The 16,005-nt window shown below is 39.7% G+C and overlaps 1 protein-coding gene across 1 annotated transcript in view; it reads left to right on the top strand.

The window, feature by feature from the left end:
* Window positions 1-16,005, top strand: part of LOC109629003 (copine-9-like) — a 142,102-nt gene that overhangs the window by 122,621 nt on the left and 3,476 nt on the right. Inside the window, exons 17-20 of the mRNA XM_069513655.1 lie at window positions 1,557-1,684; window positions 7,764-7,866; window positions 8,394-8,451; window positions 14,477-14,550. Of these exons, the coding sequence (XP_069369756.1) occupies window positions 1,557-1,684; window positions 7,764-7,866; window positions 8,394-8,451; window positions 14,477-14,550 (363 nt within the window). The remainder of the gene's footprint in view (window positions 1-1,556; window positions 1,685-7,763; window positions 7,867-8,393; window positions 8,452-14,476; window positions 14,551-16,005) is intronic.

Below are 16,005 nucleotides of genomic sequence, written 5' to 3'. Positions count from 1 at the left end.
AAGACTCAAAAAACATGCATATGTTTGTACTATATCTCATACAAGAATCATTTGTATGGTTCATCCTTAATAGGCTGATTTTGAGTTTTTTGATACCAAGTATTTGCTAACTCTTCCTTTCATGTTTAACAACACCAAACCCAGTGGCTAAATAAACTTTTGGTTTTTGGCCTCCTCAACAACACAACGTTAAACTCTGCAGTATAAAATTCAGCTTTTGTCTGTATTATATAGTGATAAATTATCAAATATGCAACTCTCTGACATGATCAACTTGAAATGCTGGGATTACAATAAATGTGTGGAGATGCCAGTGTTTGAACTTTGGGCATATGTTGGCGTAAAGCTTTAGGTTTAGAATTTGTAAATGGTCTTGATGAGGTCCTGTTTTCACTCCTGTCTGTTTGTTGGATTATTTGTTTGCAAGATTACATTAAAGCTACTGAACTGATGTCCTCTAAACTTGTGTCAGGACTAGACACTCGTGTGTAGAATTGTTCAGCCTTGGAATTATACACAAAATGGTGCTATTCTTGTTGAATCCATGTGTGCATGATGTGGTGTTAATGAGTTGGAGCATTACTATGATACTGATTGAGGAGAGTTCTTTATTCTTAAGAAAGACAGATTGAAGAGTGTTTCTGAATTTACCTGCAGCTTCGATTATTACTGACCTTGGCTGGGGTGAAGACGTATTGTAGGGATCAATGAATAAACGCGTATTTGACAGAAATGAACTGAATGGCACATTCACAACAGCGGTGCAGGGATTTCAAAGAGTTAAAAAAAAAGAAGGTGAAGGCACGACTGTGTGTTTGGGGATGTGTCTGAAATAAAAGATTTTTCAGTTCTTCCACCTTAACTTTATCTTCATTCACACTGAAGAAGGAGATGAAAGGGCTTCTCACAGATTTGAAACATCCTCATGTAAATCATAGACTCTGGGATCATAGAGCTGACTGTGTGTCTGTCAGTGGCCACTTCGTTTGTTACAGCTAAGCTGTTTATTAGTTCAAATCTTTAATCATGTTGCAGCAACTCAGCAGATAAAGGCACAGAGACGTGGCCGAAAGCTTCAGTTGTTGTTAGACGCAACAGAAGAATTTGGAAGATATGTTATAAAAGTGAATGAATAGTGATACTCCATTTCCATAGAGATAATGGATGATTGGTATGCAGTGTCCAGTTTATACCACATGCAGTGAAGCATGTTCATCCAAAATACTCAAGTTCATGACTGTCTTCCCAGCAGCATTATGGGAATATTACGTTGACCTTGACCTCAGGTGAGGTACTTTTTGATGCAGTTTCCTCTGTTGTCTCTTACGATTGGCACCATGCATCCATCCACAATGATTTGTACATGGTGGACTCACACAGTGTTCTACAAATATGTGTACTGATTGAAGTATCTGATTTTAGATGTAGCAAAAGAAGCTCCAACCCCCACCTCCAAACTTTTTTCATTGATTAGACTCCAGGTTTGCTATCTCTTTACTGCAGCTAGCTTTTGTTGAGGTCATTAGCCTCATGCTTACATTCTTTTCCTCCTGCAGAACTCAAATACAGAAAACCCAAACTGTGTGGGGATCGATGGGGTGCTAGAGGCATATTTCCAGAGTCTGCGAACAGTTCAGCTGTATGGTCCAACCAACTTTTCTCCAGTCATCAACCAGGTGGCTCGGTGAGTACACACACACACACACACACACACACACACACACACACACACACACAAACACATGCACACACAGATTGCTCTGTCTGTGACTCACGAGATTGACATTTGACTTTCACCCTCCAACAATCAAAACGATTTTATACTTGCACATTATTAATAAATTATACACAGTTTAAATGTGAAATAAAAGAATACTGGCCACTTATGTTGATTGATCCAGTTTAGCTTAAACATAAATTTAACTTTAAATCCCAGTTTCAGCCTTCAAACTGCAAAAAAGTTCTCGTAATACAGAAATGTCCTGAAACTGAAATTGGTCCTCATAAATATATAGTGATGTAAACACACACATGAGAAGGATCACAAACAACCTGTGCACAGATGCATACTGCACAAGATACACACACAGTATACACACATTGACACATAGTTTCATATTCACTTGTACATTATGTTTCTCATCCATTAAAGATGTAAAGATGTTTCATATGCATGTATAACTTGCACCATCATGGGAAGCCAGCTGTTTGTATACAGTGCGCATATCATGAATATAAACAGAAGATCTGAGGCGGCTCGATGGCGAAAAGCAGAAGACATGGAGGCATGTTCCAGAAAACAACCTCTACTCTGTAGAGAAATCAGTTTTATTCAGTTTCTTTCCAGACATTTTCAGTGGGTATTATATTGGATCACAGTGGGGCTGGAATAAACTGACACCACCGTTAGTGATTTACTTCTGACTCTCAGAGTAAAAACCTCATTGGTTGCAGTTGTTAATGAGGTATTTGTGCGATGCAATGTCTGACAACTGAACTTATCATTTTGACTAATGGGGCAGCTAGTTAAAATACAGGCAGTGTTCTTGTTGCTGTTCATCAAGGGACATGAATTATATATCAGGGTAAGCCAGTGCAGATGTACCACCTTAATCTGTATGTGATAATGTCTCTTGTGCCTTAACACCTCTTTCAGTCCACTGCCAACACCCTTATGAAGACTCTCACTCATCTGACTAGAGGGTTCAGCTTATTTGGATGTTAAAATCACTGCACAATAATTTATAATTCTTATTTTTCCAGAAAAAAACATACTTTACAACCTTGTTTTACATGTGCCTTTACCCGTGACTTTATGTAACTTCTTTTAATTATTACACAATTTATTTTGCGGGTTTCCCTTGTCAACCAAGGCAATGCTATCTGAATAATAATAATAATTCTCATAATATTCTCCTTGACAGTCTAGCCTCCATTGGCATCACTAACACAGTCTTGGACTGGTTTCAATAGTATCTTTCTGGCCACACGCAGTTCATCCAACTCAAATCTTTCAAATCCATTTCCATTCACCACTGGTGTTCCCCAGGATTCTGTCCTGCATTCTCTCCAGAACCCCCTCCTGTCCTTCAGCATGCAGCTTCATCGGCTCCCGGTCACATACCACATTTTTTAAAGCTTCTGCTCCTCAACTTTTAGGCCATCCATAATCTCACTCCTCTATCTTTCCGAACCACCTGCACGCTTGACCACCATTGGATCGAGAGCTTTCAGTCGCTCTGCTCCCTGCCTCTGGCACTCCCTCCCACCAGGCATCCGTAACATTGACTCGCTCTCCATTTTGAAATCCCGTATCAAAGACCCATCTTTAAATCTTTTTTTTCCATTTGGCCAACCTACATACAGTTTTACTCACTGTTGAGTTTATTGATCTTTTTGATACCTTTTTATTTTTTTTGTTCTGTTTTTATCTCTGCCTTGTAAAGCAACCTTGAGTGCTGTGAAAAGCGTCTATGAATAAAATGTATAATAATAATAATAATAATAAAGTATAATGCAGATTTCATAGCTTTTGTAGACTGGAGATTGATGTCTCATTATGCATTTAGGTTGAACAATCTTTCCCTGTAACCACTTATGCTAAAGGATGAGTGTCAGGACAGGGGCGTTCGTAGTGTCTCTTCACACAGAGACAACTTGCTTGAGAAAAGAAGTGTTTGAACTTTATGTCCTTTAGTTCCAATAAGTGACTCATAAGCAGAGGTGGAGTGGGGATGAAAATCAACCCATCTGAGTCAGACCCAACAATCCTGACCCAGAGATACACAAACACCCATACAGCCAGTGTCAGACTGTACTTCCTAAAGTATGAGATCATTTCACTGACATAATACTTTGCCAATATTATTATCTTTGTATAGAAGTTTGTATCATCAGCATCTTGGAAGTTAGAATTGAAAACAGAGTGAACTTAAGTTATTCTGTCCCTGTTGTCTGAACCTGACTTTGCTATAAAACTTTGACTGGTGTTCCTGAATTTACACTGCTGGTCCTCGATGCTTTACGAAGTTATTTTGAAGTATTTGGATGCCTTAGTCTTTTCCGTTTTATAACTTCTTTACTATGAGCATTTAAATAACTCCTTCACATTTACATTATTCATGTGAAAGCAGTCAGTCTGCTGCTCACTGCCTGTCATCATCCTAAGAACCTCACTATCACAGCAGTGGTAGAGTTGCAGGAACCAGGTAATCAAACATCGTTAGCCTGTATAGCATAGCAACCAACAGAGACCTCCTGTTATTCCTGATGGTCTTGTCCCCCTTGTTGCACCTTGTACAATGGTTGCTAGGCTGGTGGCTTGGATTAGTCAAAACAATCACAAATAGAGACAAAATGGTCTAAGACACAATGGAGCAGCTTCAGTGTGTAGTTTTCTAGGAGTCAATTATCTCCTAACATGTCCATGGCTACAGGTTGTTTTGATTTACAAATAGCAGCTCTTATTTATATTATTTCATATTCATCAACTATATAACATTTAACATGTATTTCATAATTATTCAACAATATAATTATCAATTAAGTTAAGTACATTACAGCCCACAACCAGGGCTTTAAATTTGAGTCGTCTTGCATATGTAGTTATTTTAAATTCCTTTTTAACAGCTGATGCAGTTGCCCCATTAAAGGTATTGCCCCATCTTCATCCTCAGTAGCCATCACTACCAAAAATCATCAGAGAAAAAAAAAGAACAATAGCAATTCCAGGACTGAAATGTCCAACGATTTCATTTAGACCAAATGAAATGAATTGACCTGTTTGCCTTGTGTGCACCCTGCCATTGCTCTCACTGTAAAAGACCTCAGCCAGAGACTCATCCACTGATGCAGAGACTATAGCCAGAGCACAGTGAATCACAGAAAAGTCCAGTTTCATGTCGCAGTCTGCTCTTGCAAACTTTTCCAGGCTTACCAACCCTGGCTTTAAGAATTTGAACCAAGTGGGTCACACATTAAGTGCTGTATAATTTTCTGACAGCCACAATGGGAATGCCTTTGTAATACAAATAGATAGGAATAGCTTAATACAGTGTGTCTTCATGTTGAACCCTGCAGCACATATCATCCTGCAGGCTCTTATTAAAAACAATTTCATTTTCACCAATGAAATGTTGGAGTAGAGCCGGTTTCAGTTTTTTCATGGATTCTGGCTGCTTATTACCTGTTACTGTATTTTTAGCTCCCACATGAAGAAATAATATCCTGTTCCAGTTGAGTGGTTGTGGTTGGATAATCAAATGGAGTGTAGTGCTGAGTTGTTCATCTGTGGGTTCAAGAGCTTCAAGATACATTGACATCCACAGAGGGAAAGAGAGAGCCTACAGCTTTATTTCTTCTCTGTCCTTTTTATTTCATACTTGTTTTTTTCATGTCTCTCGATATTTTTGTCGCTGTGATCATCAGACGCACTACTCTCCCCTTCTTCACTTTTTCTATACGCTGACTGTCTTCCCCTCTGTACTGTCCCTCCTCCTCCCCCCACATCCTTGTTGTCTTCCTCACCCTCTCATTTCTTCTTGTCCCTCACCTGCTTCTCCTTCTCTGGTTTTTCCTCCCCTCGTATTTTGTTTTCTTCAATAAACTCCCCATGTTTCTCCTCTTCATCTGCTTGGTCCAGCTCTTCCCCACACTGCTCCTCATCCACCTCTACTTTACTGCTGTCATCCATGTGGGAGGTAAAGAGTTGTGATGAAAACAGAGATAGAGGAGGTGGAGGTGGAAGATGCATGGTGTAATCCATATGCACATAAATATACACAGCCACATGTAACTGTTCATGTCGTAACAACAACTTATTGTAAAAACAATCAAAAAGTCATGAAGCCAGTGCAAAATCATCCTCTAACTAAATCTAATAATAATAATGGAATAACCTCAAGAACTGTTTCCACAAATCACCGTTGTATTAGATACAAGATTTTGGGCCAGTACAGAAAGCTTGAGTGGCTCGTGTGTTCTCCAGTGGCACAGCATGGAATTAATATTAGTCCGAGGGCCAGTGAGTCATTTCACAGTTGGTGTTATTGCCTCTGATTAAATATCATGTTTCCAGTTACACTCTTCCCGTTCTCCTTGCTCTCTCCAGCGTGCCGTCTCTTTCAGTCAGATTTCAGTAATATGTCATCAGCTCTGCCGTCAAGAATTATTTGACAGTGCTCAGCTTTCACACCAACTTCATGATAGTCTTTTATACGTCATTCCTACAACCTGCTTCAGCTGTAGCATTAGCATTCTTGAGCTTACATCATATATAATTGTGTGCCACTCTGATCTGTTTGTACTGTGAACAGAGTTGTTGATGCTATCCATCTTACTTTTTGTGCACTAGCAAAACTTAGATGAGCCCAAGCAAATCCCTCACTTGTTCCTGCTCTGATAATTAATTTACTATAACCTTCCTTAAAAGCTGGATAAATGTTTTTCATACAGAAAATCCATTTATATACATTGCAAGTGCTCAAACACAACTGTGGCTGTGTAGTTTAATGTTTGCACATATGGCACATCCCTGAAGCATTGCAGTGGTGCTTCGAGGTGAAAGGGTAGATTCAACAATGACCTATATATTTATTCCTGTGCCAGGGGCATGTTCAACTGAAAAAATCCTCAGTTCTACGAGTGACATATATTAACTTTCATATCTTCCTGTATTTGCATTTGGTGCACAGTGAATATTTGAAGTGACAGACTTCCTACGGACTTTAGCTTGAGACACTGAAAAACTACTGTAACAGTACAATTTGTTTCCCAGTTCCATTGTTTTACCTGTTAGTGGACTTTTCCATTATTCTGACACAGACAGCAAGTGGAGGAGCAGGGGGCTGCAAGAGGAAGAGGACAGAGGAGGAAAGGTGGAGGAAACAATAGGGACAGGTGTAGAGACAGGCAGGAGAAATCCAGCAGACAGAAAGACAGTTTGCCATTTTGTCTGCTCTTATCCTCAGGCCAGACAGAGTGTGAGCCAATCAAACAGAGAGTCAGACAGCAGGTCTTCCTTCTCCCTGCTGGGATCCTCTCTCTCTCACACACACACACACACACACACCCACACACAAGCACACTCACACACACACACACACACACACACACACACACACAGTGTCCTTTTGGAATATAAAAAGCTGTTTTATGTGGACTATATGATGAGAAGTCTGTGGCAGAGAAGAACTCATCGCTCACCCTTGCGTCCTCTTAACAGATTATATGTGAGAACTATCAGGTAGATTGATTCAAATAAATACTTAGTATTTAGACTGATACTGTATTTAGACTGGCATGATCGTATGTCGGCCTCCATTTCTTCGAGACCACACTGCATGCTTACCGCAGCCGTGCTGATGTGCAGTAAATGCAAGACAACCTGGAAATGCATTCAAACTTGTGCTTTCCCTGACAGCAGAATTTGAGTCAGAGTGAGCCCTGCTGTCAATGACCACACTCATACAATGTCATGATCTCCCTTCACACAGCTGGTCCCATAAAATCCCATTTATAGATGTTATCAGCTGCTTTCAATTCATGCTAGAACTCTGAGACATTGCCAGACATCCACATAAAGTGTTTTCTGGAAGACTGATGATCAGAATGAAGTGACATTTCATTTGACTTCATTCTCTCTATTTCAATTATTCAGCAACTGAAAATGTTCATGTGTGTCGGTGATCAGTACCACATCAGACCATCTCAAATGTCTGTCATTTTAATTAACCAATCTCTGTATGTGTGTATTGTGTATTCAGATGTGCTGGAGAAGTGACTGACGGCTCCCAGTACTTTGTGCTGTTGATGATTACAGACGGCGTCATCTCAGACATGGCTCAGACCAAGGAGGCTGTGGTGAATGTGAGTCAACACTACACTGCAAACAAAACACACCATTGTGAATAAGGCCCTGTTCAGAACTTAACATATAGACTCAAATAAAATGATCAGTGGGTGAAGTAAGTCTCAGAAATATCCCAGTTAGAGGTACAGTATATCACTACAGCCTTAATGTGTGCATTGTCGGCTGAAAAATCACAAGGCTCAAAGATATGTATGCATGGACAAAGAATAACATGAACACCCACTTCAATGAAACATATTATATATACATAATCATATATAACATAGATCAAATTTCCTGAGGAACCCCATAGAGGTCCAAACAGGTGGATGCACTTTATTCAGTCATTCTTATTTGGTCTCAGCCACTCAAACATGATTTTCCATATTCCCCTAATATGTCACAATGGCGACTTAATAAGTCAACCGTTTATTACCCAGTGAACAAATAGTCTCAGAAGATTGTGTTCTTACGTACATATGTGTGTATTTTTGAGAAAGGGAGCATTCGTGTGGCTTACAAGCCCCCTGTGTTCTCTCCACAGGCAGCCTCCCTGCCCATGTCTATCATCATAGTAGGAGTGGGTCCTGCTGAGTTTGATGGTAAGTGTGTGTGTCTGCGTGTGTGTGTGTGTGTGTGTCTGTGCGTGTTTGTGTGGGGCGCATCAGACCGTTTACAATCAACGCAACAGAGGAGCCTTTTCTTCACTGTATCACTGCATTGTAAAAAACGATTTATATATTTACAGGAACATGGCAGATTTCATGGCATAGACTTGTAAATCCTTGAATGGGGAGTTTATGTCTGGGCAACACTGAGCACTTTAAAATTAGAATGGACTTGGACTACACACGAATACTGAGTCCAATGCAACTGGAAGGGCCTCCTTAGACTTCAATGCAGTGAGGGATTATACCAGCATCTCCATGGGATGATCCCACTTTTTCTCTTCTGTTGTTCTTTGGTTTTTTGCCAAATGAAGGGGTTTAGATCATCTGTACAAACTGTCGTCTAAACCCTCTGTTGATAAGCCCTTTGTTCTGTTGGACTCCAGTCATTTTACCATTCATGATCTCCTTTAATTATACCATACATGTAAGTACAGCATTACAAAGACTCTTGACGTGCACACACACGTGCACTTGACCTATTTACTGAATTCGTTTCCATGGAGATGTAAAAATCTTTGCATTTCAAAGAGAATGTTTGGCTTCCTCCGGAGAACAAAATGTTTACCGTGCCCTTTTTCACACGTCAGAAGGACTGTCAGTCATTCAAAGTGGTAAAAGATTGCATGTTGCAGAGCTTTAACTCATCACATTCAAGGATGTGGCCTGTCACTGAGCGCCGTCTGTGGGAGTGAGGAGGCTCATGGGATATTCTGAACACTGATTCTCAGATGATGATGATGTCTAATGGTTCCCATGACATTATAACCTGCAGTGGAGCAGATGTATCACACTCAGCAGAGCTGCTGGCTCTTCTATTTAGTTATAAACTACTTTTCTCAGCTCTGAGACATGCATACAGACGGAACGCCACCACTCTCTCTCCACAGTCAGTGATAAGTGAGAGGATAATTAGAAATCTGCTTGAATGTCTTCATTTCCAAGAGTGACGGACCAACATATGGAAAAATTCAACCTTTCAAACAGAGAACATTTCTGGAGGCTTGATATGTAATTAACCACCAGCCAATAACAGCGTGTCTTTAATCAAATGTTCAGCTTTTATCGGAGAACTTGTTACAGCTTGGGTTTCATTTTCATAGCTCCATTCCTCCCTTTCATTTGTTATTTACATTTGTCATTACAGTTTAATTACATTGTTGTACAACAACATCTATTTTGACATAGCAAGCAATTACTTTGGTCAGAACAAAGATATCATGGACTCGCTGCTGAACTGAGAGGTGTTTTCAGCAGCTGCACAGCAAGAAACCTAGCATGGTATTTTCTATATTCTAACAACAGATCTTTGCAGATATTAGATATCAAATCACCCCCGGCAGTCTTATCCTATAGCAGCATAACTAAGGGCTGACCTGAGCCAGCCCTAACTATAAGCTCCATCAAAGAGGAAAGTCTTAAGTCTACTCTTAAAAGTGTTGACCGTGTCTGCCTCCCTAACCCAAAATGGTAGTTTGTTCCACAGAAGAGGAGCTTGATAGCTGAAAGCTCTGGCTCCCAATCTACTTTTGGAGACTATGGGAACCACAAGGAACCCAGCATTCTGAGAGCGTAGTGTTCTGGACGGGTAGTAGGGTACTATGAGCTCTTTGAGATATGATGGTGCCTGCCCATGAAGACCTTTGTATGTAAGGAGGATAATTTTAAATTCTATTCTGGATTTAACCAGTAGCCAATGTAAAGAAGCCAAAATGGGAGAGATGTGATCTCTGATCTTGGTTCCTGTTAGAACACGTGCAGCAGCATTCTGAATTAGCTGCAAAGTCCTAAGAGACTTATTGGAGCAACCTGATAACAAAGAGGTATTTAAGTCTTCTGAGATGCTCTCTCTGTCAGATGAGGAGATAGAAGGGTCATGAATTCCTGCATCCACCCTTCCTCAAGCCTGTGTAGTGTAGGTGGGTGAGGTACTATGGGACCTTTAGTGTTTGTCTGACAGGACAATGGACAAATGTTTATGACATAATCATAATGTTGTGAAGGAATGTGAAGCTGGAGTCACTGGGCAGTGAGAGTGTGAGTGTGGAGGATAAAAATGTGCACAGAAGGGGACATTGACCCCACAGGTATAAATCATGTGGTATAATTTTCTTGAAATCAAAAAATGGGAATAACACACACATCCAGTGAAAAATGTTACGGGTGCTGGTTCAACAAAACATCACAAAACGTTAAACAAATATAAAACTCACACACCCTAAAGCTCCTCAAGCACGAGGGTGTTCCTGAGACTTCAGATAAAGGACAGTCGCCATCTTGAATACACACAACCCATTTTGAACAAACTACGTGATATATCAGCAATAGAGAATATATTCATATCATAGTTATATAAACATACATTGAAGAATAATATAAGCTCACATGTAGAATTCATGTCACATCCATATTTGGTATTCCAAATAGCAATCCAATAGAGGAATAATGGTTACACATTCAATGCATATGAATAGAATTTCATTCCTGTTCAGAAGCAGAATCACTTTCACATCTCCATGTTTACAGTCACGGATGGAAGATGGTTCAGTGCCCATATTTGTTATTAAGGTGGAACAACAACTACAAGTCGTCAAATGAATGACTCAATAACCTTTCTGTTGCAATGTTATAATTGATCCAAGACAATGGTTGTGTGCCACATTTACTCATTAGATGGATTAAAAGCATTTTCTGCATCTGATGCTGAATTTGGTTTCAGGCACCTAACATCTGTTGGGTTGGCCCGTTTTCAGGATGTTATTGTGTAGTCTGAATTCTGCCCTGAGCACAGGGTCCCTGCTTCTCTGTTGGCAAGAGTCTTTGTTAAACTTTAAATTTAATTTCATTCATTTTATCCAATTCTCAAAGGCTCAGAAAATATTCTTCTTCAACAGGATTATAGTTTTAGGCTTCATGAGAGATTCTTATTTCTGGCTATGTTTTCGAGAACAAAAGTGACATCATATACTTGTATGCACAGTGCAGATCTGATCAATGGGCTCTCCTATACACTAGAAAGGGGGGCTCAATTGGGGGCCAGTTGAAACTTCACCACATGATGCCACTGCACAGTGAACCTAAATCATTTTCCATTGCATATTCATTTGATTATCTTTTTCAATTTTCCTATTTACTGTTTCTGGAATGTATAAAACTGATATATACTGTACTCTTCATGTTGCTAATTATATTTCATCAGCATCCTATTAAAACTTTGGTCCACATTTAATATTGATTTAATTATACAAGTTAATCCTTTTTGCTGACATTTATATTTAATTGTGTTTTATTTAATTAACCTTACAATCCAATCCAAAAATCCTCCAATTTCCCAAACTATCATATTGTAGGAAAGGTAAGGTAGAAAAGGTAAGGTATTTTCATAGCTCATTTTTTGAACCTTGTGGAAATAAATTGCAGTTTACTGGCAAAATCAATCAGAAAGGACCAGTCCAACATTGGGGCCTGTGTCACTGTGCAGGCAGCAAATAGAGGTGAGAGCTTGTGTGTGACACAGCAAGGGAAACTCAAGCAGAATTAGAGAATAAGATGGTGGACATGTGGTGAAGCTATTTCTAAATCCATCTACCTCAGTCACCAATCTGATTGAACTGTACAGACAGAGGTCCACTACACTTGAATCAAATAAGACTAAAGGCTGAGACACTTGCAGGAATGAAAGTGACAAGAGCACAGCTTCACTGCTGCATTTGATGAATCATCTTTGTTGTTCCTTTGACTCGCCTCCTGTCAGTGTCGGTGTGGCCTCAACAGAACATTTCACAGTTTCTGTCGCTCAGCATCCTGAACTTGTCCATGTGTACCTGACTTACCCTCTGCGATGCTTGAAAAGCCGGAAAAGCAGAGATGAGGTTTCCAAAGGAGAATATATGATGCATTCCTACTGTGACTTCTGAGCTCTAAATGTATTCAGTTGTTGTTGTGCCCAGGTCTGCTCTCTTAGTGATGAAACCTCCACATCAAACCTCATAGGAAGCACCGTGAGAGGATCAGCCTTTTGAAATCAGAAGTTTATTATTATTACAAATTCTGTTCTGACTCGTTTCATCCACTCTTGCGTCTTTTCTTCTCTGTTCCCTCAGGCTCGTCTGCCTGTTTCCTTGTGCTGCCAAAAATACACGTCACGCATATTTTAGGAAGCATTTGAGAGTTTGAAAATTTGATAAAAAATGGGCCAAAACTGTTAGTGTAGCTTTCATTCAAAAAATGTTCTGAAGACAACAGAAGGAAAGATGAACTTTTCTTAATCTCTGTGGAGAATTGGAGCAATGACCTGAGGAAAATCAAACGTTAAGGCAACATCAAATGACAACACTGTCAAGTTTTACTGAGAACTACAAACCACCAAATGTAGGAATAACACCATGACACAGCAAGACACATCTTTTGACTGTGTAACTGAAAACAAAGGTATTTTGTAGGAATTACACACATTTGATGCACATTTGGCGTATTCTGAGCCCTGAACCCCTATCAGTTAATTCCATTGCATGAAAGATTATGTTTGAGTATATAATTCTTATTATAAATTCCGGGAAAAGACCGAACTCAACAAGGCACTGACGTGTGTATCCACTCTTTACAACTGTGGTGAGCAGGAGTGAGTCGTAAGTGCTTTCTCATCCTGGAAACTGTTGGGTTTCTCTATGATTTTTGAGGTCGTGACCTTCTTTGTAAAGTGCCCTTGAGATAATTTATATTATGATTGGGTGCTATACAAATAAAATTGAATTAAGTCAAATTCATATTGAGGACCCAGCAGGGTCTAAATTAAGTTCTGGGAAATGTTCTATCCCCCAAAAGTGCTTGTTCAGGAGGAAGTACTTCCTGAAAGCACATGAGCCTTTACTTGCAGCATAGAGCATTTCAGATTGGTCAACCACTCTTGCATTCCACTATTTTGAAGATTTTTTGGATACACTGACCCTTTCATTCATTTACACACAAATCTATTTAAAATTGCTTTAACTTTATGTATTCCCTCTCAGTTTGTTCTTTTCCCCTCATCTCTTTCCACTTCCCACTATATAATTGGTGCCTCACTCTGCCTTCTGAGACTCAGACAGAGGGACGCAGGGTCCCTGTGGACAAGGGTGAATGCACTTTGCAAATAACCAAACTTAATCCTACTCACATGAAAGGGTGAGACTGAAACGTACAGTGAATAATCCCCCTCCTGAGGTGTGAAGTGGGACACCTCTGCTAAACTTATACATTTCTGGTTTAAAATATACTATTTAGTTTGAGTTGCATGGGTCTAAAAGAGGTTTTCTCCCTTAATCACCTTCTGTGTTTCTGTGTTTCTGTTGTGTTTGCTAACATAACCATTGCACAGTTAGACAAAGAACTCCTTCAGAGGATTGAAATGAAAAACCTTTCAACAACAATATTGTACATTTTGTGGGTGAACTATTTCCTGTGAGAGGTAATTAATGTTGTTTACTCTGGAAGTGGAGTTCAGTTAGCCAGCCAAACTTTGTACTGCAGATTTATAATGAATTCTAACAGTGATGGAAACAAGAACACCAGTTGTGAAAATAAATAATAGAATAATGAAGCACTGTGAACTGATCTCCCCATGATAACTTCACATACATATACACCACATTTAACAAAAAGGAGCCGCTCATCTTACATGGGATCAGGAGGCTAATAGAGGCTAATACATTGGATACTATGTGGATATTGATTATTTTGTCCGAAAACAAACATGTGAATATTTTACCGATATGTTCTGTGTAAATGTTTTTGAAACCTGACACATTTTTTGTTGTGCAATTGTTTGCAGTTGCAGTTTAATAATATAGAAGCATGAGGGTAAGGAGACAGGGTTGTCTAGATTTGCAGCTCATCTAGTTTTGTTGTATAAAATACATGTAGGATGTTCAATATATATAATGCCTCCTACCTAACAGCTAAATGTTGTGTTTGTCTGCAGCTATGGAGGAGCTGGATGGGGATGAAGTCAGAGTTTCCTCCAGGGGGCGCTTAGCTGAGAGAGACATTGTCCAGGTGCAGTATATTCTACATACACACTACTGCTCTTTGTCCTTTAATGTTGATTTTAAGATATCACTGTGACCTGCAACCACCTGCATGGAGCTGAATATACAAGATGTGGCTCAGAATTGCATCCTGCAGTGGTTTGGTTAAAACACTGAAGTTTGACTAAAGTTACACAACGCAAGTTCTGGGACTCAAGCTTGAGTCCTCAGTGTGAGAGAAGAACACAGGCCAATGAGACATTAGGTAGTAGACAGAGGTGTGTTCACATGATGGCTCCCAAAAATGCTGTTTGTGGTGTACAGGACATTGTGGATGACTTTTACAAGTATCAGTAGCAATCAAGTCAAGTTGAGTCCCCTGGTTTGCACTCTCTTTCCACTTCCAGCAGAATAAACCTTGATTAAACAGTGACACGTAAGATGACATTTGCATATTTTGTTTCCCAAAGAATTTGCCAATTGTGTTTGTCAGTTAATTTCTGATGCAGATGCAGATTTTTCATCAGTACTGGCCCGCAGACTTTAGGCTGCATGGCAGAATAACTGCATGATGATAGGTTTTGAGTCAACTGAATATTCTATGAGTTTCTTTTGTAAACTGTCGCTGATTTGAAAGAGTGTGCCACTATTTTAAAATTAAAATGATTTGTCATGGGGCAGTTTGCAAATATTACTGTATAAATATTACAGTTTTAAATATTACAAATATCACTATATAAATAACTCCACTAAATATTATTCACGTAATTGAAATGGTTCTTCCATTAGAAAGTGCTCACCGTGGTTGACAAATTCTTGAAGTTGTTGTCACTATCAGCATCCTCTCTGAGGGGGTGGGGGACGTGGGGGATATGGCGGTGGAGCACGTACTGGTTCTGGCACTGAACTACCAACGCTAACTGAGCTGCTGGCACCGAGGTAGCAGCACAAGGTCTTTTCTGCTGAAGGTTTTGTTTGGGTGGTTTGCTTCATGTTTGGATTTCAATAGAGGCTGAACTATGTTGTGTTTTTCAACTGTTCAGTTAATCAGGACGTCATGTAAAGGGCTGGTGATATTTTTTTGCAGGAAGACAAACACAGACATGGCAGGCACTACTATGCCTCTGATTGGCTAACTCTGATAGTGTTGTCCTAACTAATCAATCAGTATACACCATATACCTGCATATACTTGCATAGTTTGGTAACAAATGAATGCAGAGTATGTGGGAGAGGGCAAACTCGTATGTCAGTGTTGGATATGAGAGTAAGGGGCCACTGGTGACGTTATTTGGAGCCAGAGTCTGCACTGTCGTGATCTTGAAATCGGGCTCCCACCATATTGTGGTCCCACCTATGTACCCACCTGACCAATAACAAGTCAATCTCAGCTGTCAATCATGATGTCTCACCCTGTTTTTATAGCATCATATAAGTAAGTAAAACCAATCTTATCAGAAACATACACCATTTGACATACATC

This window comes from Paralichthys olivaceus, chromosome 2 (assembly GCF_024713975.1).
Source record: "Paralichthys olivaceus isolate ysfri-2021 chromosome 2, ASM2471397v2, whole genome shotgun sequence".
NCBI classification, from domain to species: Eukaryota; Metazoa; Chordata; class Actinopteri; order Pleuronectiformes; family Paralichthyidae; genus Paralichthys; species Paralichthys olivaceus.
Note: the sequence above shows the minus strand (reverse complement) of the source record. Positions and strands in the feature narration are given on the sequence as shown.